The sequence below is a fragment of the Cyanistes caeruleus genome, unplaced genomic scaffold (genome assembly GCF_971803275.1).
Source record: "Cyanistes caeruleus unplaced genomic scaffold, bCyaCae1.hap1.1 HAP1_SCAFFOLD_87, whole genome shotgun sequence".
NCBI classification, from domain to species: Eukaryota; Metazoa; Chordata; class Aves; order Passeriformes; family Paridae; genus Cyanistes; species Cyanistes caeruleus.
Window position 1 is genome coordinate 1,631,767 of NW_028255892.1, and position 26,952 is coordinate 1,658,718.

General features: G+C 51.7%; 2 protein-coding genes across 2 annotated transcripts in view; one reads left to right on the forward strand and one right to left on the reverse strand.

Annotated features, from left to right (window-relative positions):
• The window catches only part of LOC147646696 (uncharacterized), a 399,719-nt gene that overhangs the window by 341,702 nt on the left and 31,065 nt on the right, over positions 1-26,952 (forward strand). Inside the window, exon 4 of the mRNA XM_086873094.1 lies at positions 4,651-5,202. Within this exon, the coding sequence (XP_086729220.1) occupies positions 4,651-5,202 (552 nt within the window). The remainder of the gene's footprint in view (positions 1-4,650; positions 5,203-26,952) is intronic.
• Positions 11,235-24,639, reverse strand: LOC147646704 (uncharacterized). Its single transcript, XM_086873101.1, has 15 exons — positions 24,359-24,639; positions 22,659-22,696; positions 22,102-22,233; positions 20,485-20,619; positions 19,871-20,212; positions 19,335-19,424; positions 18,764-18,935; positions 17,235-17,298; positions 16,490-16,538; positions 16,000-16,112; positions 15,290-15,407; positions 14,767-14,866; positions 14,108-14,304; positions 12,617-12,754; positions 11,235-11,500 (listed from the first exon to the last, which is right to left on the reverse strand). The coding sequence occupies exons 1-15, from the start codon at positions 24,633-24,635 to the stop codon at positions 11,399-11,401; spliced, it is 2,067 nt and encodes a 688-aa protein (XP_086729227.1). The 5' UTR covers positions 24,636-24,639; the 3' UTR covers positions 11,235-11,398.

Sequence of the window (26,952 nt, forward strand, 5' to 3'; positions counted from 1 at the left end):
TGGCCAGGCCGAGGATTTGAGCAGAGGATCTGTGGGCAGGCCCAGGGGCTTCCCCCGCTGGGGAGCCCTGGCTGCTGCTGCGTTGCCTTCAGTGCAGGCTCAGGGGTGGCCTGTTTAATATTCCCTTGCAATTCAGATTTCTGAGTCTGGAAGAGCCATGGCTGGGGCATCAATCATTTTATTATTTTCATTTTGTTAAGTTTTGTTCTCTTTCTTATGTCCACCCCATAACATTGAGGCTATCTGGGGATTAAAAGTTCACACAATGTTCTGGCTAGAAGAGAGAATCCTCAATCCAGCTCCTGCAATTCCCTGTTAATTGTAAGAATTGCTGCAGCTCCATTTTAGTCCAGGGTCACATTATTTCTGAGATTTCCTGGACCCTCTCAGGGTCAATACAAGACAAAGCTTCTGTCAATATAGGTCCCAAATATTTAACCATTTTCTCTACCATTTGCCCTTTCTTTTTTTTCAGATACTCAAAGCTGTTTTTTAGCCTGAAAATGAAGCCATTTCACAGAGGCTTCCTCTGCCTCTTCTCCTTGTCCTCCTGACTGGATCAAGTCATCCACATCCTGCATTAAGCCAGTCCCTGGGGGTGAGGTCAATTCCTTTGGTATTTCCTGCAAGGCTTGCCCCAATCAGGCCGGTGCTTCCGAGCATCCCTGCAGAAGGACCGTCCATGTCTTGAGCATTTTCCCTTCTACCTCTTGTTGCCAGCCCAAGGCAGAATTGTGTTTGCATCCTCTGGAAGTGGGCAGATCCCCAGAAAGCATCTTTTGCATCAAGTTGTGAATGGCAGCAGTGTGAGGAGGGCAGCTGGTTGAGGCTGGTGTAAGGATCTGAGAGTGTGGGGTGTCTCGGTTTCATCATCTCATTTCTTCTTCTTGGGTCCTGCAGCATTCTGTGGATTCCATTGGATTTCTTGTTTGGCAGGATAGGAGCATTCTAGGGAGCCATCCCTGGCTCCCCAAGCCGTGCCTTGAGCAGGACTCCCAGACAGGCTGTGAGCCCTTCCTTCCCTCCCTTGGAACAGGGGATTGCTTTTCGACACCTCTTGTCCTGGTTGCTTCAGGGAAATTTGGAGAGGCTCCATATCTAATTTTGCCAGTTTCTCTGGGTCTGCCCACACTTGTGGGTTCACTTCAGCCATGGCTCTGCCAGACATTTGACACAGAGGTACAACAGAACCAGCCTCTGTATCACCTTTTGCAACATTAATCTGCATTCCCCGTTTAGCCATCAAATCCCTTCCCAGTAAATTACAATCACAACTGTGAGCAAAGAAAAATTCCTGCATTTTAAACCCATCCTCCACATCTGCTAATAGTGGCTGAATAAAAGTCAACTACTCATCTTTCTCACTTAGTGCCTTATTAATTAAAATATACCTTAACAATTTTCCCCCTTAGGTGTGAGGTTCTGAGTGGATAGAGAGGCCCCTGTGTCCATCAGGAAAGGTCTCCTCTGGATCCAGAGCCACCCTGGATGTTCCCAAGGGCTGCAGTGTGGTGGGTCCCTGGTGGAATGGGAGCTGTGCCACCGCTAAGAATGCGTGTCCATCAAGGGCTGGACTTGCTGGTGCTGAGGGTGCTGCTGTCTGTGCTTGCAGTGTCCTTGTGCCCTGCAGCTGGAAGGCTGATTCCTTGCCAGGGGCTGTTTGGGTGGGCTGTGCCCTGGCCAGGAGGGCAATGCCTGTGCCAGGTGCTTGTGGCCGAGGGTGTCCCCTGGGTGCTGGGGCCCCCTTGGGCGCTGGGCTTGATCCCTCAGGGGCTGTAGGAAGTGTGCCATGGCCTTTGCCTTCAGCTTGGCCTTTTGCTCATCCCTTGCTGCATTCAGCTGCTGAGCCTTTGTGAGCAAGTGCTGCAGGGGCTTCTTCTGTCGCTGCTGCAGCCCCCCTCAGTGCCTGTGGGTGCTCATCCTGTGGCAGCTGCTGAGCTTTCTGCAAAATCCTTCCTGTCTCCAGGGACCCAGCAGGAAATGCTTAAAAGATCATGTGGATCCTTGCAGGTCTAATCGCCATTTGTGAGCTGTTCCTTCCTCGTGCTGGCTGTGCTGAGGCTCCCCTCCCCAGCCCGTATCCCAGAGCCGGTCCCTGTCCTGCCGCAGTGTCCAAAGGCGGCCCCCCCGGCGGGCAGGGCCGGCAGCTCCACGGGGCCGGGCAGCGGCCGGGGCGTCCCGCAGCCTCCTGGGGGCCGGGGGCCACTGCCGGCCCGGCCCGGGGGGTGCTGGGCTCAGGCAGCGCCCGGCGCTGAGCCCCGGCTGCCCCACAGCCCCGGCCCGGCCCCACAGCTCCCCACAGGCCCCCAGCCCGTGCTCCCGGTGCCGCAGCTCTGCGCCCGCTCCTGCCGCTCCCAGCTCAGAGAAACCCCCTGAAATCCTCACCTCCTTGTTTTCCTGTCCTGGAAAACTGGGATACAAAGGATCTGAGTAAGCAAGCAAATTTGGAGGATGAGACCCTTCTGAAACACATCCCAATCCTCAGTATTTTTCTCTTCCTCTTTTCCATTATCCTTTTTCTTATCCCATGGATTCCTCCTCCTGCTTCTTGCCTTAAGCACATTCCTGCACACTCCCCTTCAGCCAATCCCTTCCCAACACACCAACACCATCCATCCCCTGTTGTCTAAATCCCTTCTGGACTTCCCTTCTTGCCCCCCTGGGTGTCCATGTCCTTAATTCCCTCTGGGAGAATGTGCAAACGACCTCCACATGCTCCCAAGGGACCCTTGAGAGATATTTTGGGATCCTCATCCCTTTTGCTGGGACCCCATTGTGGCTTTCCCTTTTGTCCCCTCCCTGGGTGCCCTGCCATGTTCACTCCCTGAAGATGCCACTGTAGTCACTGCTGAGATTTTCAGTGCTCTCTCCCTGCCGACTCTTGAGAGCCGCCCTGATCCGTCCCTCGTCTGTCTCCTGCTCACTCTCGGGTACCCAATCAATGCCCGGTGCCGCCGCCAGCCGAGGGAGCCGATCCCCCAAACTGGGTGAGGCCCCTTCAGCTGCACTCACTGCCCGCCGGCCCGGACGGTGGAAGGAATTGCGGAGGAGCCCCAAGGTGTGTGGAAAAATTGACATCCCCAGAGGTTTCTGTCCACAAGGAAGACAGAGGAGTCCTGTAACAGTAATTTCATTCATAAAAATAGGGCGAGGCCATGGGACATTTCCCATGGGGTCTCTCCAATTATTGGAGGACACAGCCTCCTTTTCATCCTAATTTTCTTGGTCACATCTCCCTCTCCCTTTCCCCATTGGCTGAAGTCCTGGAGAGGCACAGACTTCCCAATGCACCTCCCACATACCCCCTTAATATGTACCTCACTTTTGTATAGCTAAGGATATTGATGGCTGTGTTAAGTCTTTGTTGTTCTTCTGGAAGTTGATGAATTTAGCAGGACCTTGGCTGAACAGCAGTCTGTGTCATCAATTAATAACATTTTGTGCAGCTGATGGCTCCTCCTGTCACTTCCTTATGTCCACGTCCCTGGCCCTATGTGCAGTGAGGTTGAGGGGATCAGTTTGTGAAGAGGCTTTGTTGTTGTTCCTTTGCTGGGGTTGCCCCGTTTTGGGGCCATCCCCCCTGGAGCAGGGTGTCCCCCCTTGGTGCAGGCGCAGGGCTCAGGCAGGGCTGAGCCAATCAGAGCGCGCGGCGCTGATGACTCATCAGTGTCCAGGCAGAGCCGCAGCTGCCAGCGTTCCCCAGCTGGATCCCAGCTGCGCCCCTCCCCCCCGGGCCTTGGCGCCCCCCTGGAGGGGAATTTGGGGAGGTGGGAGGGGGGAGCGCCAAGGCCGGCCCCCCCCGCGCTGTGGTGGCGGGAGCGGCTGCAGTGGGGAGCGAGTGCGGGCGGAAGCGGCCGAGAGCCCAGCGCTGCCCCAGGCCGAGCTGGCCCAGCTGCATCCGTGCCCCTGCGGTGGGATGCTGTGGGACTGGGGGGGAAGAGGGAGGCGGCAGTGGGTGCTGGGCCTGGGGGCAGGAGGAGAAGGGAAGGAGAAGCAGGGTTGAAGAACAAAACGGTCTAAGGATTCACGTGGGAGGAGCAGGTGCAGGAGGAGGAGAAATAGTAGGAGGAAGAGGAGTGGGAGGAAGAGTAGGGCCACAGGAGGAGGTGGGAGAGAAGGAAGAGGAAGCAGGACAACGTTCCATTCTCCCTGTATGTGCAGTTCCAGGAGTGTTGCCCTGGAGGTGACTGGGGAGGGGATCCACGATTTTGATGGGGCTGAATCTTGGTGTTTCTGAACTTTTTTGGGCTAAATATTGGTGCTTTGTTTTTTTGCAGGGGCCGAATCTTTGTATTCTGGAGGGGGTTTTGACTGAATTTGGTGTTTGGGTAGTTTTTCATCATTGTTTTCTTGTTTGGGCTGAATCTTGGTGCTTTGCTTTGTTACAGACACAAGATGCCCAATGACTTCCTGAGATGAACTTGGGCATGGAGGAACCCCCAGTCCAAGGCGCTCTCCTCTCCTTTTCCTCCTAACCAGGAATTTTCATTCCCAAACTGTGTCCAGATGGCAGAGGAGGAGAAAAAGCCCCAGAGATCCTGCATGAGGAGGGGCTGGAAACCCAGTCCAGGGAGCTGCGAGGAGGAAAGATCCCCCCAGTGCCAGGAACACGGCCAGAGATCCAGCCGGAGCTCAGAGCTGGGGGAGAAGCCCCACAAGTGCTTGGAATGCGGGAAGGGCTTCAGAAAGAGATCCCACCTGATCGAGCACCAGAGGATCCACACTGGTGAAAAGCCCTATGGGTGTGGAGAATGTGGGAAGAGCTTCAGCCAGAGCTCCAGCCTGAGGAATCACCAGAAGATCCACATGAGAGAACAACACTATGAGTGTGGGAAATGTGGGAAGAGCTTCAGAAATATCTCTGACCCGATGAGACACCAGGTGATCCACACAGGGGAACGGCCCTACACGTACTTGGAATGTGGGAAGAGCTTTGGGTGGAGCTCCAACCTGAGGAAACACCAGCGCATCCACACTGGGGAGAGGCCCTATGAGTGTCCTGAGTGTGGGAAGAGGTTTCAGACCAGCTCCAATGTCCTCAAACATGAGCGGATTCACACAGAGGAGAGGCCCTTCCGCTGCCCCGACTGCAGGAAGGGCTTCAAACGCAACTCCCACCTCATCAGGCACCGGCGCATCCACACTGGGGAGAGGCCCTTCGAGTGTCCCCAGTGTGGTAAGAGCTTCTCACGGAGCTCTAACTTGACCCAACACCAACGTAGGCACCAGTAAGGGAAGCCCTGTGAGTGCCCCGAGTGCGGGAAGAGCTTCGTGCGCTGCTCCAGCTCCATCCCCCATGGGAGGATGGGCGTTGGATGATCCCCAGTGACCCCCGTTGGGCAGAGCCCTGGTGATCCGTGGTCCTGGTGATGCGTGTTGGGAAGACACCTGGCTGGGAGGCTCCACGTCTTCCTGGCTCCCTGTGGGCACCTGGATGAAAGCAGGGGAATGAAAATTCAACAGGATACAGAATGACAATGGGAATTGTTGACTTTCAATCCTTGGAACCTTTTGCCTCAGGAGCTGTGTGGGCAGAGAAAAGGGGGTGACACCGGGCTTGGGGGCCCAGAGGGGAGCACAAACGCTCTGGGTGAGGGAGACACGACCCCCAGAACCCTCCCTCACCTTCCTGCGCAGGCAGAAGCCGAGCCCCAGTGCCAAGAAGACGAAGCCCAACACTGAGACTCCAATCCCCATCAGCATCTTGCGTTGGGCAGCGTTTGATGGCATCCCTGGGGCATCTGCAGAGGTCAGGACCCCCAAAACCTCTCACAGACACCCCAAGCCCCTCCAAGGACCCTCCCAGTCTCCCCCAGCCTACCCAGGACCCTCTGAAACCTCCTTTGGAGTCACTAATTTTAAACAATTAAGAATTTTAGAAAAATTAGGGGTCTTGGCTAGAGATAGGCCTTGCTGGAACTAGTTAGAGTTAATGATGAAGTGAGAAACAGGATTTGAGATAATGAATCTCGGACTTAGATAAAAAATTACTTTTCATTGTATGTTTGTTCAGCTGTGCTTATAATGAGAAAAGAGAAACTGATAAACGGGTTCAGGAAGATCACAGACCTTACATCAGGAAACCCATTTCCAAGTCACAAGGGAGGAAACTGGAGTTGTACCAAATGTCATTTGTAATGTCAACCATTGTAAAGGTAGAAAGGTGAGAGTGAGGAAGAGCGGTTTTCCTTCATCCCTTGATGAACCCTCCACACCAAAATGACCTCCTCCTCAAATTGGGGAGCCAACCATGCAGGCGTAATGACATTAAAATCATTACCATGAATTCTAATCCGAAGTGGAACATGGGAGGTGCTAGCATTATGCATATGCATTAGTATTAATATGTATTAGTATTTTGGATATTTAAGACTTTTGTAAATAAATAGACACTGGAATCTTTTGTCAACTTGCAGTGCGTATTAAGGGGTGACTCCCGCACTCGCCCAGTGCTGTGATTAAACATCCACTTTGTAACTTTAAACTGTTGGAGAGGTTTTTTGTCCATTAACAGATTGATGTTGATACTGGATCAATATCGCTATTTTGGTAAATCACTGCCAGTCTCTTCCCAGCCTCCCCAGGACCCACCAGAGCCCCTCCTGTTCCTCTCAGGATCCCACAGCCCCCTCCCAATTTCTCCCCACTGCCCCTGGACCCCCAAACCCTCTCCCAGTCCCTTCCCAGGCCCACCAGGACTCATCAAGACTCCTCCCAGTCTCTTTCCAGCACAACCAACCTCATCCCAATCCCTGCTTTCCAATCCCCAATCTCCTTCCAGTCCCTCCAGGCTCACTCAAATCCCTCCCAGTGACACCCAGCACCCCCAAACTCCCTCCCAGTGTCCACCAGGACCCCCAGAACCCCATCCCACCCTCCCCAACATCCTTCAAACCCCTTCCCAGCCATCCTAAGCACATCAATCCCTTCCCCAGTTTAAACCAGTCTATCTCAAACTCCCTCCCAGTTCCTCCCAGCACCCCCCAATCCCCCTCTGGGCCCCCCCAGTGCCTCCCCCGCTGCCCCCGGCGCTGTGGGGGCCGGGCCATGCCCCAGTGCCGGCTCAGGGGGTGCTCCAGGCTGCCGTGCTCCACCTGGCAGCTGGAGCTGAGCCCGCATTGCCGGGGGCGGTTTCCAGCAGCACCAGGAGCTGCTGGCTCCAGCCCCCGCTGGGGAGCACGGCAGTGGCCAGCACGTGGCCCGAGAGCTGCTGCTGGCCCTGGGAGCAGCTCAGCTGGATGTGGGCAGGGGAGAAATCCATCAGGGAGCAGAGCAGGCGGCCGGGGCCGGGCTGGGAGCTGGAGGGCACCAGCGAGATGGACACGCTGGGATGGGCACTGGGAGAGAGTGGAGAGGAGTGGTGTGGAAATGGGAGGGACTGGGAATGGACAGGGAGGGACTGGGGTGGCACTGAAAGAGATGAGAGTGGATACTGGGACACTGGAAGTAAGTGTGGAGGTCTGGGAGTAAAGGAGGAATGAACTCGGAGTAGACTGGGAATAGGCTAAAAAGGAGTGGGAGGGACTCTGGGTCCTCAGGGCGGGACTGTGGTGGCACTGGGCGGGACTCTGGGTCCTCAGGGCGGGACTGTGGTGGCACTGGGAGGGACTGTGGTGGCACTGGGCGGGACTGTGGTGGCACTGGGAGGGACTGTGGTGGCACTGGGCGGGACTGTGGTGGCACTGGGAGGGACTGGGAATGAAGTTCGCTGCACTGGGTGGCCGAGTCCAGCGCGGGGCTCTCGGCTCTGTGGATCTGCCTGGCAACAGATGAGTCATCAGAGAGGCGCGCTCTGATTGGCTGAGGGGCGGCAGATCCACGGAAAGGCGACATGGACAGGCGGGGTCACTGGGAGTGACTGGGATGGACTGGGAGAGGCTGGGATGGACTGGGAGAGGCTGGGATGGACTGGGAGAGCCACTGGAGCCATTGGGAGGGACAAGGGGCCCCGGGGATGGGCACAAGGAAGGCTGAGGGCTCTGGGGTGATTCCCAGGGAGGTTTGGAGGGACACGGCCGGGCCCCTCTCTGTGCCCCGCGAGCAGCGGCCCGGACAGAAAAGTTCAGGAGCGGGAGGAGGTGTTTCTCAAGACTGATTTTAATCCTCATTCTCCTGGTCTGATTTGCTCAGTCCTAAGCTCAGTTCATTTCCCCGTGTCGGGCTGTTGTGGCCCTGATGGTGATCCCTGAGTGACCTCTCCCTGCCCTTGTCCCGACCCACGAGGATTTGGATTTGTTTCATTTCAGTGGAATTCATGGTGATTTGGGGGGAGCTGGAGCAAAGCAGCTGGAAAGCACAGTGGGCTTGACAGGGACTGAACCAGGGCAGGAGCTGGGGCTGCCTCGAGTGAGCTCTCACATTGTGAACCTTCATGGGGTCTTTCTAAGGGAATTTTGTTGAAGTTTGACATTCTTTATTAAAAGGCAGAGTCACAAGGGGATCTCTGCTTTCAGCTTGAAATGAGGGGATGGAACGTGGGCACTGGGACTTCTGGATGCTTTTGTTTAGATTTACAGTTTTAATATATTTTTATATATTTTTCATTAATTAAAGGAGTTATTTTGTATATCATTGTTTATTTCTATGGCTTTACTATAAGAATATTTTTGTTTCAATTACCATTTTTTCATTACTTTTCTATCTAATGTTTGACTTTTTTTTTTTACTGACTTTGATGTTTTTTTGTTGTTTTTTTTGTGTGCTATTACTCTGTCCTTTTCTGTCCCTGGAGAGATGAACAAGGTTTGTAGGTCTCATGTCTGTATTGAAAGGGTTAATATCTTGCCCAGCCTCATAATCTTCCTAGTGTTCCAAATAAATAGGTACTGTGAGGGATACATATCACAGGTGAGCACCCACTGCACAATCTGCTTTGGATTAAATCCCATCTCCGTCTTCATCAGCTCACAGTCACTGTGACACTATTCCTGCATGGAAGAAACAGGCTGGGATGCCCCTTTCTGCTTTTGGTCCTTTTATTGGCAAATGAAATACTCTATTTGAAAACCTTCAAACCCTGGAGTTTCTTTGTATTTTCACCTGAAAATGCTGCCAGCCGAGGTTCCCAAGTGTGTGGTACGTGTTTGTGTGCACAGAGCAAAGGTGTCAGCCTGTGTGCGTGGCCCGGGTGTCTGTCAATGTCCATTGAAGCAGACGGCTGGAAGGGGGCTCTGCCCGCCCTGCGCTGCTCCGGGGCTGGGGCTGGGCTGGCAGAGGCTGCAGAGCGCTCTGAGAGGCACAGCCTCAGCCCCGGCCGGCATCTTGTGCACGGTGGCACAGCCTCAGCCCCGGCCGCCATCTTGTGCACGGTGGCACAGCCTCAGCCCCGGCCGCCATCTTGTGCACGGTGGCACAGCCTCAGCCCTGGCCGCCATCTTGTGCATGGTGGCAGCTCTGAGGGCTGTTCGAGGGACGCTCTTCCCCAGCGCTGTTTCTCGTCCTTTCCTTTCCCAGGATGGCATTTGGAAATGTTTCTTCGGCCCTATCAATACACAACTCACTGTCTTACTCACTTTATACTTAGAAGGTTCCAAGAAGACAATGAAAAGCATAGCGTGATTATGATGCACAAATAGTAGTCAAGAAAACAGTACTCCATAGTGTAGGGCCTGCAGAGCAGGGATTTGTTTATTCAATGCCAGGAGTGAGGGAGAAAGCTCCACCACAAACTCACTTGTCCATTCTTTGCAAAGGACAAGTTTTTAAACTTTTTTAACTTGATGGGCACATTCTACTTTCCTAAGCTTCATATTTTCTAATTCTGTGATTATGGAAGCCCTTGCAGCAGGGCTCTGCATGAGGTAGTTGTCAGCCTCCCGGTGGTTGTTTTGGATTAAGGCTCAGGGGCTAACTGAATTCAAAAGGCCTTTTTGTTACACTTCAACACTTCCCTTTTCTGGGAATTCAACACAAACTTATAGTCAATAAATTCAGCAAGTGCTCTTGCTGCGTGAGACCACATTGTGTCTTTCATTCAGCAATTCATGAAGAAAACACAAATTGCCTACTGAGACCCTTCTGCTCCCTTCCAAATCACTACTCAAGAACAAGCCTCAGGCACATGCCCATAGTCCCTCTCTGCCAGCAGCTCCGAGCTGCATTGCACAGTGCTTGCTGTGCCCCAGAGAGCACCAAGCAGGCTGGCCTGGTGCCCCTGAATATTTCTGCAAAACCCTCTGCATTTCACACCTTTGCTGTGGCTCAGTGCAGAGCTCCAGGATTGCAGGCGCTTGGTCCCAGAGCTGTGTGAGGCACTGGCTCGTGCAGATGTGCCCTGACTTGCTGTCAGTGCCTCACGCTGGCCTCGGTTCCCCTGGCAGAAATGCCATGCCTGAAGGACACTGCCCTGTGCTGGAGCCTGCGGAGCAGCCCGGCTCCCTCCCCCTGTGCCCAGAGTGCTGCACACACTGCTGACCATTGCCAGGAGTTCCAGGGCAGGCGGCAGAAGAGCAGCAATGGTCAGGCAGGGCAGCAGCCCTGGGCTGCTCTTTGCCTTTCTCTCGTCCTGTGCAGACTCCAGACAGCCCATGGCACCAGTGTGTGCTGTGCCCAGCACGGCGCCGCTTCCCCTCAGGAGCAGCCAGCTGCCAGCTTGGCTCTGAGAGTGGAGGATTTGCCTGGGGCCAGCAAGAGGCAGCCAGGGCCAGGCTGCTGCCTCTTGCAGCTCCAAGGGCCTCCTTCCAGCCTGCCTGTGCCGAGGCTCAGGCTTCTCCGGGCTCTGCCAGGGCTCTGCTGGGGCTCCAGCCTGGCCAAGGCCGGGCCCGCTCTCACCTCACAGGCGCTGACAGCTCTGCACCACAGGAGACCTTGCACAGCACCCTCACTGCTCTTTCTGCTTTCTCTCTTCAGCCAGACTCTCCTCCAGCCAAAGAGATTTCTCTTAGGGATACAAATCCAAGTGGCAGGAACCCAAATACTCTCGAGTCACATCTGCACAACCTGCATCTGCACAGGATGTTTGCGTTGCACCGCTCCTCCTTTGGTTTTTCCTGCAAATGCCATTGCTGTTTCTGCCTCAAATAGAAATGCCAGAGCTGGGCAAAACTTGTCCAGTTGGCCATATTTTAAACGCAGTGTGGTCTGGAGAGGATGAATGAAGAGGAGCCTTCCCCCCTTACAAACTGTACCAAAGAAGCCATCAATGTCACTTTCCACCTCTAAGAAAAAACTGACAATTCAGGAGGAAATGTTGAGCTTTCTCACAGGGTCAGAAGGAAAGAAATGTTCCAAAGGAGTTGAGATTTTAGAAATTTTATTTAAAATCCTACCCTACAATCCTACACTACAAACCTACACTACCATCCTGCACTACAATCCTACTCTATAATCCTATTCTACAATCCTACTCTGCAGTCCTACTCTATAATCCTACTCTATGTTGGTCATGGAGAAGACAGTTCTAAATTAATTGTTGCATTCCTGCCTCCTCCTTCCACTTCTTCACGGCAACAATGAGAGGTGCCAGGCTGGACCCAGGCATGGCCGATGTTATAAATTGATGCTGCAGAAAGGAAAAGAAAACAACAAGAAAGCATGATTTTCCAATCTAAGAGCTTCAAAGGCAGGGGAATACTTTTTAAATGAAAAGGGGATTGAGTCAGAGTAGGTCAGGAGCATGGGGCAAGAGTGGCACAGGTTGCCCCAAGAGCTGGTAGGAGGCCCACCCCTGGAAATATCTGAGGTGTGAGTATCCTGATCTCTTGAAAGATGTCCCTGCTCATTGCAGGACACAGACTAGATGACCTTTCCATGTCCCTGTGTGTTAGTTTGAGATGAATTGACATTTAGGGAAAGAAGTAAGAAACCCCGCACGGAAGTGATTTCTTTGAGAGAAGCTGCTGGGAGCTTCCTCTGTGCCTGAGACAGGCCAATGGCTGGCTAGTTCTGAGAACTGACAACATTTTGCACCATTTAGAAATGAGATGTGCCTCTGTGATGATGCACATTTTGAAAACCACCATCCCGGGCACTGGCCCTCTTTGCTTCCGGAGACCGAAGGTAACGGAGCTCTGGTGAGGCCGGCCCTGCTCGCCCACGGCCTGTGCTCCTGGGGGAGGCCGGGCCAGAGCCCAGCGGCTCCCGGGCGGGGGATGGAGGCTGCGGGACCCCGGCCCCAGGCTGGGCCAGGCCATGGCTGCTGACATCTTGCCCACACTAAACCCTCTCCCCGGCGTGCAGCGACGGCTCCAGGCCGAGCCTCCCCTGCCAGCGACTCCCGGGCAGAGAGAGGGGCCCAGCACAGCCTGAAATCCAACACCGTGACTGCCATGACCTGGGTGAGATTGAACCCTTTCACTGCACAGGTGAGACCTTTCTTATTCTTGTGGGCCTGATAATAAAATTTGTTATTCCTTTGAAGTTTGAAGCCTGTTTTGCCCTTCTCCTAATCCATAGCTCCCAGCAAGAAATGAGTAAGTGCCCTGGTGATTTTAGCCAGCGCTAAAACCCAGCACTCCCTGCCAGCCCAGCCCAGTCTAGGATTGCTCCCCACTGTCAGCTGAACAGCACCAAGGTTGGAAGGGAGGAGGATGGGGGCTCATCTGATGCCTTGGATTTCAGTGGAGGAGGAGCCCATCCCTGGGACACTGTTTCACCTGCAGCCCTTTTGGCATTTTACCTGCAGCAGCTCCTTGGCAGACCAGCGCTGCGCCTCGCCTTTCTGCAGGCAGCAGCTCAGGAAGTCATGCAGCAAAGGCGAGAATTGCTCGGGCTGCCGCAGCTGTGGGCTCCCTTCTGTGGCTATGTGGAATTTAGCCTGGAGAAAAAGGAAACACAAGGCTCCACCTGCTTCTTTCCCATCTGGAACTGCTCTCCCAGAGCCCATTGTTCCAGCTCCACTCTGCAGTGGCAGTTTTTGCCCTGGCAGAGAGGCAGAGATGACTTTCCTGTAGCATTTGGATGATGGCTTTCCTGTATCATGAAAAAACCCAAGCCCCAAAGCCACAGCTTTGCCAACATCCAGCAGATCTTGCCTTGGCAGCTGATTTCATTGCCTGATCTAGTTAGTGGCAACTACATCAGCAAATACGTGTTTCCTTCTCGGAGGATTCCCAGCAGCTTGGCAGCCTTTTTGGAAGAGGGATTTTGCTATTCTAAGTAACTCTACTATTCCAAGGATTCTTACATGAAAAGAATCTCTGCAGTGCTTGTTGGTCCCTTAAGCACAGCTGCCATAAAACAAAACTCTTCAGGCTTTTTGTCTTGTTCTTGAAAATGATGGTAATTGGAAGAAAAGAAAGGAAATGCAGCAGGTGTTCCTCAGGGAAGGAAACAAACCTTTGGAATCTCATTTTCAACACAGACACATTAAGATGCCTCCACAAATGTATTGGGTTGAAAATGCCTGTTTGGGCACACAGGAGCCACCTGCAGCTCTGTCTCTCAGCACTCTGAAAATTTCAGGCTCCCTTAGGTGGCAAAAGGAAAATATTCATGGTGAAATCAGAAGTGTCATCCCTGTGGTAACCCTGTGCTGGTTGGATTCTCAAGTCAATGCATTAACGCTGTGCCCATCCCAGAAAGTGCCAGGAAACAAACAGGAGGTTTTGGCAGGCTCTCCCCGTCACCAGGCTCCATATCACTTGGTGATATGGAGAAAGTGGCTTGGGTTAGGAAAGAAGGTGGTCACTGAGTGTCTCAGCAGCACTGCACAAGAAGCAGAAGAGACTCTGGCTTTACAGCCTCATCTCCAGGTTTCAGGCAAGTTTCCCTGTGAGAAGAATGGGGCTGCACCTCTTCTCTCAAAAGCACTGTTTTTGAAACTTGGTTTGGTTTGAGTTTCTTTGCTTCATTTCTGGAAAGATAACACCAGCTCTGAGACGCTTGTTTCCTATTCTTGGGGCCATCTACACAGCCAAAAGAGCTGGAACGACTTGTAAGGCAAAGCAAAATGCTGCCTGAGAATGGAGATGGTTTGGGCGAGGTAAGGCTTGAGTTCCCCCAGTGCTGCAACCAAAGCTCCAGCAGATGCTGATGTGCTGCAGGGCCATTTGTAGAAGGGGCCTTGGTGGAAGTACTTCCAGCAGATGGCCATGGGATTTTGTGCAGTGAGCAGAGAACACGGGACAGGTGAGAAAGACAGCGGGATCAGAGAGTATTTGCTCCTTACCGATCGAGCAGTGAAACTGTCATAAGGAGTTTTTTGTTCGGCCATTTCAATTGCCACAATTCCAAAAGACCACACGTCCACTTTGGGGCCATATGGTTGACGCTTCACCACTTCAGGTGCCATCCACCAAGGAGTCCCGGTCACCGAGCACCGCTGATTTTGCTCAGGGGTGAGCTGAGCAGAAAGGCCAAAATCAGCTGAGGAGAAAGCAAAATACTCTTTTAATTTTAATACTGTCAATTAGGAAACCAAGCCAGAGAATTCCCCAGTGGAAGTTTGAGAATGTGCACTTGAATTTCCTGGACAACACTCCCTGCTCTTTCCTTAGGGCTTTAGCCAAGGCAATATGAATTGGCTACTTCAAACATCCCCCCATTTTTTACACTTCCTCCAGCAGTGCCTTTTGTTCCCCTGAAGGTTTAGATTGCAGCTCCCTCCCTCTGGAAGGAACACACACAGACACACACAGAGCAATAGCACTCTTGGCTGCTTGTGGTTCCTTGTCATAGCTGTGTGCACCCTGCAACTGTGCCTTCAGCCCACAGCAGGGGGGACCCCTGCACTGCCAGCAGCAGCATTTTTGGGGAGCTGGCAGTCACTGAAAGCAGCCCCACACCCCCCATTCCTGGAAGGGTGAAGCTGAGCAAGAATACACTGACCCAGCTTGACAGAGCCGTCGGTTCTGAGAAGGATGTTGTTGCTCTTGACATCTCGATGGATCACGTGGTTGGAGTGAAGAAAATCCAGTCCTTGCAGGCACTGAGAGAGAAAAGAGAACCAGGGGGGCAAAAAGTAGTGCTGTGAGTTCATCGCACAAGCAAGGAAACAGCTGTGGAAGGTTCCCTTTGCAGGGGAATGGGGAGGAATGGCAGAACACAGCACCATTGAGAGCAAGAGCCTGCTGCTCTCACAGTAGCAGAGCAGCACCTTTCTCAGTGGAGAACTGCAAATGCCAATGCAAGAGACAGAGCTAGAATACAAGAGCAGGGGATAAGAGGACAGGAAGTGAGTCCAGTGAGTGTAGGGGCACTGGCAGACAGTTCACTTGAGATGCTCTTGCTTGCCCATAGCCTAGCAGCAACACAGAAACCAAGCTTGGCCCATGAAATCACACCCGTTCTGAGCCCCTGTTTCCCAGACAATGCAGCTCAAGGCCTTGGAAGCACAGATGGGATCCCTGACCTCCCGACTGACAGCTGCAATCTCTCCTTCAGACATTTGAATCTCGTCGATGAGATCTCTCAGAGTGCCTCCGTCCATGTACTCCATCACCAGCCAGAGTTCCTCATGCACAAGGTAGCTGAAAAAAGGAAACAAGGCCATGCAGGTGAACATGCACGGCTAGGTTGGTTTTTTGCTTGAGTCTTGTTTCTGGGTCCCTTGGAGACAAGGGCAGAAGTAAAGGCATAGACATTGCCTCTAGGCTGTGCAGTGTTTGCAGTCTGTGCTGTCTCAAGGAGAAAGGCAGTTTAGGAAGAGCCCAGATAAAAAACCTGTCACGCATGGCATTTCTGGAAATAAGCACCTAGTCTTCCTGGCATACACAGCAATGGAAAAGAGGGGCAACAATGCAAGGGCAGTCCTCTCTTGGATGGTTCATCAGCATTTAAGAAACTTGATAAACTCAAGCCCGAAGAACTGTGGAGGCAATGAACTTAGAAGGTATTGAATTCTTAAGATAGGGCTGATGCAGGTTTTTGAACCATTTTCAGTCTGCATTTGCCAGGGTGGATTTATGCAGACAAAATGCAGTCTCTTCCCATCCATTGGAGATAAGTAGAGAAATAATCATTAATAACTCTATTTCCTGCCAGTGACCAAAGTGGGTTTTTAAGCTCTCATGCTTGTAGTATGTAAACAAACATTCAAGGGATAGGACCGTGACCACTCACCTGGCTAAGTAATTCACGATCCTGGGACTCCTATTACTCTCCATGATCCTGATTTCATTCATGGTTAGTATCTTCCTACTCACTCCTTGCACATTTATTTTCTTTATGGCCACCTCAAATGACATTGAAAGGAGTAATTTGAGAAAATTGGTAGCATGAGACCACAACCCACATGGAGCAAGTGATTTTGGAATGGCACAGCCAAGCTGTGCCCAAGTGCCTTGTGATTAGACCTCATCACTGGAGTAATTAGGAAGTGACATTCCAACAGCCCATTTCTCTGCTCCCTTGGGGGTCAGTTACAGGACATGTGGCCACTGGCGATTTGCCTTGTCCACAAAGCCTGTTCCAAGTGCAATTTGCAGGCTGGCTCCAGTCTGTGCTTCTTGTGCCTTTTCAGCACAGCTCTACTCGAAGCTCCAGCCACAGCTGTCAGCAGTGGGGAAAGGCCTGGAGAGCAGCAGAGGCTGCAGGGGCTGTTGCCATTTACCTCTCCTCCTGTTGCAATGTCAAGTGCTCTGGAAACCTCTCCAAAACCCCTAGAAACAAAACAGCAGCCAAGAAAGGAGAAGCCATTTAGATCTTGCACTGAAAGCCAGTCCAGACAGGAGAGCTCTGCTGTAAATGCCTAAAAGCTGCAGGTTGCAGGAGGGGTGTGCCAGAAGGCAGATGATGCATTTTCCCCTCAAGTGCCTGGGCACTGGGCCTGTTCCTGAAGCCTTGGGCTTTACTGCCTCAGCTCCAAAAGGCAGCTTATTCCTTCATCTCGGCTATCAGCTTCTAAACTGTGCAATTCTAATCCTGAGCATGGAGTATTTCCTTTAGCAAATTCTTGGAGAGAAATGTTCCTGAGAACTGTTATCTGACAGCTCTCATTGGGGGTAGGTTGTGCTTTCAGGCAAGCAAGATTCTTCTCCTTTCATTAGTGTGGCCAGATGATTTGGAGACATCCAAAAATGTGAAGGAAATGAATCCTGAGCTGTCCCACACTTGAGAGACAAGCAGATTTCCCAGGTTCTGTTCCTTGCTGCAGGCAAGACCTTGGCAGCATGGAGATGTCTTTGACAATGCCTTCTGAGCACACTTGACAAATTCTGGCCAGTACTGAGAGATGGGGCAGACTAAGCCCGCTGTCTGAACATGTGGACAACTTGTCTGACTTCCCACTTGATGGATATTCCCCCAGTGAAACCCCTGGCCCATGTCTGTGTAGAAGTGACTGTGGTTGGACTCACCCGCTGCCAAGACTTTCCAGTTCGATGTATTTTGTGATGGGATTTTCGTTGTTCACCATTCTCCCTGAGGGAAACAAAATGCAAGATGCTGACTTTCAGGCAGAGATCCCAACTTGCAGGAGATGCCAAAGGCAGCCCCGCTGTCTGGGGCTCTGAACCCTCTGTGGTCAGCTGGGCAGCAAGCACAGCAGCAACAAGACAGGCAGTTGTGCAGTACAAATGGGCAGCAGAGAGACTGATTTTGTCCAGTCCTTGGAAGGAAATGAAGCGCAGAGAGCACAGCAGGGCACAGCACAAGGCTGGCAAAGGCCAAGCATGAGCACTGACAAGCAATGGCAAGAAGACACAGCCAGCCTGAGCCCCTGACAAGCTGTGGCCCCCGTTCAGGACACAACAGCATTGCCTTGGAGATCAGACACAGCCAGGTGCAGATCAAGGCCCTTTTGTGTCCCAGCAGGTGAAGGTAGACACCAAATCAGCTGGGATCTTTTCTCAGCCCCACCAGGTCTTTTCTGAGAGCACAGCACTGGCAGCTGTTATGGGCAAGAAGCAGATTAAATGGGTTGTGCTGCAGAATCACAAAGGGCTTGATGTGTTTTCCCAGAGACTGATCTGAGCAGGGCTTGGGCCAATAGGTAGGATTCTAAGAGTCATGGGAATGGCTGGGAATCAGGGATGAAAAAGTGCCATGGATCTGAGGAATACACAGCACAGGGGCTGCAGGCTCGCTCCTGAGAAATGCCTGCAGTGCTGTTTTATCTGATCACACCACGTGGATGTGTCTCTTGGACACATCTTTATAAAACTAGGATATTAATTACAGATTGTGGCACAAGTATCTGTTTCTTCAGTGTGGGCCCAATGAAAACATCTCTTGCTCTCTGTTTCTGCTGTCACCTGATGTTCTTTCAAAGGAGTCCTCACTGACAAAAAATACAGCATCCTCACAAAAACCTTGTAGATGTAGTAGAGGCAATAAATACAGTCCTAAAAATGACAGCAGTAAGACACATGGGGCAGAACAGCTCTTTCAGGATGGAGAAAAAGCAAAAACCCCTAAATGCAAAACCAAACAAGGATAAAAACTGAAAACTAAAAACGGAACCACAACAAAAAGACAAAACCCCAAAACCAATCAATATCTCTGAAGTCTTTTGGTTCTGACGACTGGTGGGAAGTCTGGAGTCTAAGGAGAATTTAGGAATCAAATATTCTGTTCAGTTTGGCCACTAGCACACAGGACTTGCATAGATCATTTGCTGGGCCACAGCCTTCTGCTGATCCAAGAACAATTCCTGCTTCTGCCTTTAGTGGCAAGGGAATGCCAGGCAAAGCCGAGCCAGTCCAAGCTGCCCTCAGAGGCAGCAGGAACAGCCAGAGCGCTCTCTCGCTGCCTCAGAGCACAGCAGTTCCTGTGGGGAGTCCTAAATGTCTCTGGGACACCAAAGTGAGGAGGATCATTTGCTACAGCTCTGCTGGCACGTGCACACAATACACTGTCCCTCAGACAAGAAATACACCAGACGTACTCAGTTGCTCCACGAAGTCTCCCTGGCTCTCCTGGAGCTGAGCAGCAGATGTGTCACTGCTGGAAATGGACAAACTGCCCCGGCTCCACTGCTCAGCTTGGGCAACAAAGGCTCCTTTAGATGCTGCTGCTGCTGCTGCTACAGCAGATTGAATGGCAGAGCCTGGGTAGATCTGCAAGAAGAAAGGAGTTTGTGTCAGAAAGCTGGCTGGCAGAGATTACCCCGAGTTCCCTTTTCAAATGCAAGCCCTTAGGAAGTTGCTGTTAGCTACATCCAAAGCTCATCAACTGGATTTTTTGGATGCCCACTTCTGGAACCAAATGGTCAAAACCCAAGGTTGGTTTTAATCAAGTTGATGGCCAGTTTCATATTCCATTTTCCTGGATTTTCTGAAGGATGACTGCAACAACGACCATTGCACTTCCTCCCAAGGATCCCTTTCCCCCTCCAAGGGCTGCAGACACATTTGCAGCTCCTTGTTCTAATGTTGGAGCTCCTCCCCCTCAGTCCTCTTTTCCTGCACCATCTTCAGAAGGTGCTCAGCCTGCAGCACTTGTGCTTGGGACAGTACCTGTGCCTGCCGCCGACCTTGGGGCTCTTCATCAGCCGGCATTTGCTGGAAGCCTTCGCAGGCTGCCAGGTGAGATATCAACATGTCCACCTCAAGTCAAAGAGAACAAAGCAGTCAGAGACCACAGCTTGTCCCTGTGTGCCAAGGCTCATTGACTGTGAGCAAAGGGAAAGAGCAGGACAGCAGCAGATTCACCAAGGGATACAGACAGCTTGCAGCTTGTATTCCAAATCTGTCTGGGGGACTGAGTTCACTTGCAAAAAGCCCTGAAGAAACAAGGAGAGCAGGAGCAGGCCAGCAGGAATCCCTTGAGATGAGTGCTGGCAAAAGGGGCAAATGACTGGTGCCACTGTCCAGGGCAGCAGCTGAGATTGAGCACAGCAGGAAATGTACTTCCAAGCAGCTGGGATAGACATTACAGCAGGATGGCACTGAGAGGCATCAGCCCAGCCCCCTGCTGCTCTGCAGAGGAAAGGCAAGAAGGGCAGAAAGCACCAGACTGCAGTGACTGCTGTGCCTATTGCTCTTTCACTCACTCGATTTTCTAGAGCCTCTTGGTGCTGAGCGAGGAGATCTAATTTCTCTTCGATGATTCTCCTTTCTTCCTCCAGCCTGTTCTCCCTTGCCCTGATCCTAGCCTCAGCTTCCTGCAGCTCTGCCAGAAGCTCCTCATCAGAGGCCTGTGAGGAACCAGAGAGAGGAATGTCCATGAGTGGAGTGTCAGCCACTCTGTCACTCACCTGGTTTTCTTGATTTCCTCTCTGCCAGGGGAGATTCATCTCCTCTTCGATGCTTCTGTCTTCCTCAGGCCTCCTCTTCACTGCCATGATGGCCCTCGGAGCTTCGGGCAGCTCTGCCTGGGGCTCTGCCTCGATGTTCTGTACACACAAATGGAGAGCAAGTGCCTGGGAGCTGCCATCAGGCTCAGCTTCTTCCTCAGTTTCAGCCTCAAAATCACACTCATTCAGTCACTTCTTTCTGCTTCCCTACCCACCTCTGCTTCCACTGTAACCTCCTGTCCCACTGCTGATCTCTGCAGAGGCTCTTTGCTTTCAGGGCCTCTGGCACTCGTGGCCTGCTCAGTCCCAAGAGCTGCGTTTTATGCCCCTCTTCCTGCCCTTCACTCTGTCCCCTGCTGAGTCAGCCTTACCTGGCCATTCTCCAGTGGCTCTTCCACCTGCTGCCCCAGCTGCTCTTCCTGCTCTTGGGCTGGGAACAGCTCTCCCTCAGGCTGGCACGGCCGTCCTGATAAAACAATCTGCTCCTGCTCTTTCTCTAGAAGGATCTGCAGAGAAAGCAAGAGAAGATGGGCTTCAACTTCTCATCCAACATTTGTGGGCCAAGACTCAAAGACTGATGGGCTCCCACATTCCCAAAGCTCTGTGCTGCTGCTCTCCTGCCTTGTTCTCTGCCCGTGGGGAAGCACAGAGTCCAAAGTGACCCTGGCAGTGCAATCAGGGCCCATCTGGCACTGAATCTCCAACAGACTCTTGGGCAGCTGACAGGAAATGTGGGGCATTTCTCAAGGGCCTCCTTCCCCTTCTGCTGTGTCCTGCTTGTCTCTCCCTAGTGACTGACAGCCAGCCCTGTCCCACAGCTCCATCCTGGCTCTGCAGGGGCTTCCTGGGTGAGCTCAGCCCTTGGGAGAGACACTGCTGGAGTTCATGTTCTTTTCAGGCCTGCACTGCCACTCCTGCCCCTCTGACATCCACACTCTTGTTAGAAATCCTGCTCATTCAGGAGACAAGGATGTGTGCAATTGGATCCTCTGCTGCAGGTCAGAGAGCCTCTATGGCCACCTCAGGATATGGAAGAGGACCAAGGTGTTTCTCCTCCCTCTTTTGTCAGCTGAGAATTCTGAGTGGCACTGACAGAGATCCTCAAAAGGCCCCATCAACAAATTAATTGACACACCCCTAGGGATGCCAATGAAGGAAGCCATGGGTCATGTAATGCATGTATGACCAAAGTCAGCAAAAACCACCTAAACCATGGAATAGTCCCACCTCACTAGGAAAGGCAGAAATTTATAGGTTAAACAGGGAGTGTCAGGACAGAAGAGGCAGGAGGAGGAAAACAGCTCTGAGGAGAAAAAACAACCATCTCTAAAGGGGTTCTTAGCAACACAAGACAGCACTCAAGGACTTGCAGCTTTGCCCCCACACTAGGCTCCAATGCAGTTTCCAAAGCTGCAGACTTCACCACAAAACATATCAACAGAAACTTGCCACTTGTGGATTTTGCCTCAGAAGAAGGGTTCGGAACTACGCAGTTTGTTTCTTTGGCCACACAGGACAAGAATGGCCGGCCACAGCTTCATGGACAACACAATCATCTCCTTGCAGCTTATCAAAAGCCAAAAGACAGGTGGCCTAAAAGACTCTGCAGAAGTGAAGAATTACTCCAGAAAACTGCAGAACACTTCTCCAGGTCATCCAGAGGTTTCCAAAAAGGGACAGCAAACAAAGCAAGCCCTGTGAGCCCCAGAAATGCCGTGTGAGGCCTTGGCCATGGCTTGGCAGAAGCCAAGAGACAGAGCTTCCCTGAGCCAAGCAGCCAGCTGCTCACCCGCAGGCAGCAGCGCTTTGGGGCCTCAGCACGACGGCTCAAAGCCCAATTTCCAGCTGCCACGGGATGGGGGAATGGCTGGATGCTGGCAGGACTCCAGCACTCAGCATCCTCAGCCAGCAACAGCAAGTGCTGGCTGCTCAGAAACTTGCAGCTCTGCCTTGCACTAAAGACAGCAGCACCCAGCACTGGCACTTACTGTCTGGGCATGGTCAGGCTGGGCTGTGACCACAGCTGGAGGCTCGTGCTCCTTTTGCTCATTTTGCTCCTCTTTGGCCTCTTCTCCAGGAGCAGAGGGAGCCACAGCAGAGTCTGCTCTTGCTTCTGGGCTCTGTGGACAGATGGTGGAGTTAGGGACAGGCAGCTCCCTATCATTTAGAACCTTATTTCTCTTCAGCTCTACCAAGCAGAAATCATCAGCTTTGATAGCAATGGGATTCTAAGTCTCTCCAACTAAATTAAAATGGGTTAATTCAGCCAGGCTGCAAATATCTCTGAATTAGAGAGTTCACCCTGGCTACTATCAGCAAGCAACGTTCTCTCTACAAAGCTGGGCTCTGAGTTCTTTTAAAGCTCTTCAATGGAAAATTAGGAAATAGCCAACAATGCCTTTGCTATTGCTGTTGTAAACATGGAAATGGATCTTCTTTCAGCCCACCCAGCTGGCCCTCTGCACTCTACTGCCACAGGCCAAGCTCACAGTTCCCTGCACAATTCTGAAACACCAGGAGCATCAAATGTTCCTTTCTGACTCACCTCAGGGTCGGCACCTCTGAACACACGGCTCAGATGACCTGCAGTGGGCAAGGAAAATAAACCAAATTCTTTGAGAAAACTGGAGAGAACTGTGGCCTATTTAGAACAGCATCTGAGAAGATCTCCCAGTCTGCATTTTCAAAGGTGTCCTGCTTGACTGGTGTGGTTTAAAGCAGCAACTAAAAAATCACTAGGAAACTTACTTATTTCTTGCTGTGAGATATGGATTAGAACAAGAGCAAAACAGGCTTAAAACGTAAATGGAATAAAGAAAGTTTATTTACAAAAACTACAAGAATAAGAAACCAGAATAAAACTTCCAGAACAACCCTTTTCTCCCCCACTACCCAACCATTCCCTTGTTTACATGACAACATAGAGACAAAAAACTTTGGAACTTTGGTGTTTAAAACAGTCCCAATTCCTGCTAGAGTCTTTTCATCAGTCTTTGTAGAGAAACAGAAGTCTTCTTCTGCATTCTATGGAGTTTTTCACAAGAAAACAATTTTTCTTCATAGCTTTCTATTTCTCTGATGCCAGCTGCCCGCAAATCTGCCATCAGTTGTCTCCTCCCATTTCCCATCACTCTGAGGTGTGTTATGGGTCATGAGTCTAGGGATGTCATTTTTATGAATGAGTTATTCAAAGGCAAAAGTTCTCTTCATCTGTTTTTGTGAGCCCTCCTGCAAACAGGAGTTTTCTTTTTGCTTCTTAAAAGCCACAAATCTTCAACTCTTACTTCTCCCCCTCTGTTCCAGCATCTCACAGTGTCACAACTACTTCATCATTTGCTCAAAATCCACACTTGGAAACACTCCATTCCTCCCAATATACTCTATCATGAATTAAAGGCGGTTTTTTCAGAACACTACTGTCCATGCCCATAGCTTTAACAGAAAAATATTTCAGCTTATTAAAACATCTCCATATTTCTCTTCTCCCTCTAAAGTTAATTTTTTTCTTCACTTTCTTTGATGGGTTGATGGTTGATCACTCCCTCTCTCTCTCTCTCTGGAAAAAAAGGATTAATCTGCAAGTCTCATGCAGGCAGTAAAAGAGTTAAAATCTTGCTAAAGCTGCAGATGTTGATGGTGTCAGGTTTCAGTTCAGTGGCAGAAACTGCAAACCAAGTCAGGCTGGCCGGCTCCGTTTCTGCCCCCACCCCGCCCTCTGCAGCCTTGTCCGGCCTGGAGGGGGGGAGGAGGCCGAGACAGAGCCCTGTGACCTCGTCAGAAGCCAGAAACCAAAGAGAGCAAGAAATTCCCGGCCTCACATCTTCAGGTGCTGTTCACAGGTTGATCTCACTTCTCAATAGTTAAAACTGCTGCCAATTCTCACCCATGGCCAGGAATTAGTCAGGAGAAAAAACTCCCATCAGCCTCCAGCAGTTTCAACTTCCCCAGCTCTCAGAGCTATCTTAAAAGTAAAGTCACCCCAAGAGATTGAGCCAGCAAAGTGAGGAAATGACAGACTCTGCTGCCACAGGCTCTCCCGTGGAGGGAACAGAAGCCCTGCAAATGCTGCCCGCAGCCCCCTGGCTACAGACACCCCGTGTTTTGCTGAAGGTGTTGACAGGAGCTTTACCAAACCAGGGGCATCCTCATGGTCTTTGTGTTTCAATAGCAACCCGGTCACTAAGAAAGAGCAGGGAGACCTACAAAAGCCAGCTCAGGTTCCAGCCAGGGAAAACCTCTACTTACGTGCCAGGTTGGTGAGGTAATAGCCGGAGTAGCCAATGACATAAATGGTGCAAACGGCAACAGCGAGCTGCTCCATCACTGTAGCACTGCTGTGCCAGTTTGCACACTCTGCTCCACAACAAAAACAAACACGGCTCCTGTCAGTGTGCAGCTGCCCACTGACAAACGCCTCAAGCAGGAGGATGCTCCTGCACTGAGCAAGCCCAAGAGCTGCTCTGACCCTGAGGCCTTCCGTGCACCAAGGCAACCTTGGGATGTCACCACGACAAGGTGGCATCCATGCCCTGACATCACAAAGCCAATGCTCTGCGCTGCTCTGGGAATTGATGCAGAGCAACCCAACCTTCCCTACAGCAAACACAAAATTGCCTGGGAGCTTCTCCTCTGTCACAAAGTGTCACAAATCCTTTGCTGGGCTGTGGGAAATGGAAAGACAGAAACTTCCACAGATACTGAAGGGTTTGATTTACAGCCATGGAAGGAGCTTGGGTTCATGCAATGCTAACGGTTCACAGACGTTGAGTCGAGAATTCATAAGCTTATGTTCCTATAGCTACAAGTAAGAATATGCCAGAAGTAAATAAAAAACTGTATTGAGTGAGATGGTGGAGAGTTTTCATCTGTGATTGTGTGATTTTATAGAGTAAGCTATGAATCTAAATATTATCCTAAGAAGCACATGTGTGTAGGTGAGCTAGCAGTGTATTGGGTGAAAAGCAGACACAGTACAGCAGAACTTGGCAAAGGTGAAAGGTGATTAAGTAATAATAAACCTCTTCAATTTAGTGCATTAGCCAAAAATCTCAAATTAGCGAATCTCAGCCACTGCACCAGGCTGAAGCTGAGGATCCCCAGCCAAGCTCAGAGGGAGGAGAACACAGCATTTGTGGGATCCTTTCCAGTCTGACTTGCTTTAGCTGGAGCCTGGGGGAGGAGAGAGCAGGAGAAGGGTTGGCTGAGTCCTCTCCCCTCTGCCTTGCCCTTCTCTGCTGGATCCTCAGTTCATCCCACACCCACCCCAAGACTCCATCCCCATCCTACTGGGGCTGACGGGATTAAAGGAGATGAAGAGGAGATTAAAAAGATAGAGAGGAGAGAAAAAGAGAAGTTTAAATGCAATTTAAATATGAAAGAAATGCACATGTTAGTGAGTGCTGAGAGTTCCAAGGGAGCTGAAGGGTTTGGGAAGGGCCAGGAGCCCGTGAAGGGCTCAGGAGCTGCTGCTGCCGGGAGGGAGGAAATGCACCAATGGCTCCTAGCAGAGTCTGTGCTTTGAGGCTCTTTCCCAAACAGCTGCAGGAGGGAAAGCAGCTGAGTTTGGAGGAAGAGTTTTCTGCTGAGGTTTCCTGTTTGGAGCTGTCACAAGCTTGAGCTGCTCAAGGGAAACGCGGCTCTGCTTCCAGCAGGGCCCAACTGCCCGGGAGCACAACTTGGTTCCCTGGCCCTGAGCCAACGGGCAGCAGCAGCTTCTGTTCCCTCCTGGCTCTTGTGTCATTTCCAGCAGCACAAGACACACCAAGAAAAGCTCCTCCAGAACATGCCATGAGAAACACAACCTGATTTCATGGCATGAAGGAGCTCTGACAGTCCCACGGGCTCAGGTTTGTTTGTCAGTGAACAGAGCAGGGAAAAGCACAGCCACATTCCCTGCACAGGGAATTCACAGGAGGAAAGTGCAGCACTGGAGGATGTGCTTGGATACAACGTTCCCACGGCAGTTTTGGGGATAAAACTGTCAGCAGAGAGAAAAGAAAAAGTGCTACCAAGGGTGGGCTGGGGAGGGCTGGTGCTTCCCGGGAGGCTCCCAAAGCTCAAGAGGACAAAGCCCAGACCTTGTCCAAGCTGCGAGCTGGGTCTGAGCCAGAAACCAGGGGGTGGCAGAGACATTGCTGCTGAAGGGCTTCAGATTGCCAAAGCTAAAGTGTCCAGCATCAAGGGACAACTTGAGGTTACGGAAGTCCCAGTGCCCACGTTCCATCCCCTCATTTCAAGCTGAAAGCACAGCTCCATCTGTGACTGCTTTTTTAATAAAGAATGTCAAACTTCAACAAAATTCCCTTAAAGACCCCATGAAGGTTCACACTGTGAGAGCTCACTCGAGGCAGCCCCAACTCCTGCCCTGGTTCAGTCCCTGTCAAGCCCACTGTGCTTTCCAGCTGCTTTGCTCCAGCTCCCCCCAGATCACCACGAATTCCACTGAACTGAAACAAATCCAAATCCTCGTGGGTCCGGACAAGGGCAGGGAGAGGTCACTCAGGGATCACCATCAGGGGCACAACAGCCCGACCTGGGGAAATGAACTGAACTTAGCACTGAGCAAATCAGACCAGGAGAATGAGGATTAAAATCAGTCTTGAGAAACACCTCCTCCCGCTCCTGAACTTTTCTGTCCGGGCCGCTGCTCGAGGGGCACAGAGAGGGGCCCGGCCGTGTCCCTGCAAACCTCCCTGGGAATCACCCCAGAGCCCTCAGCCTTCTGTGTGCCAATCTCCGGGGCCTCCCAGTGGCCCCTGTGGCTTTCCCTGTTCATCCCAGCCTCTCCCAGTCCATTCGAATCACCCCAAATGCCCTCCCGGTCCCTCTCACTCCTCTGT

Excerpts from the sequence above, each read along its gene's own strand:
- LOC147646704 (XM_086873101.1), bottom strand. The coding sequence starts at position 24,635 with ATGCCACCTTGTCGTGGTGACATCCCAAGGTTGCCTTGGTGCACGGAA. Across the intron at positions 22,234-22,658 it reads TCAGAGGTGCCGACCCTGAG|AGCCCAGAAGCAAGAGCAGA; the intron begins GTGAGTCAGAAA and ends ATCTGTCCACAG. Across the intron at positions 16,539-17,234 it reads CTGGAAAGTCTTGGCAGCGG|GGGTTTTGGAGAGGTTTCCA; the intron begins GTGAGTCCAACC and ends TTTTGTTTCTAG.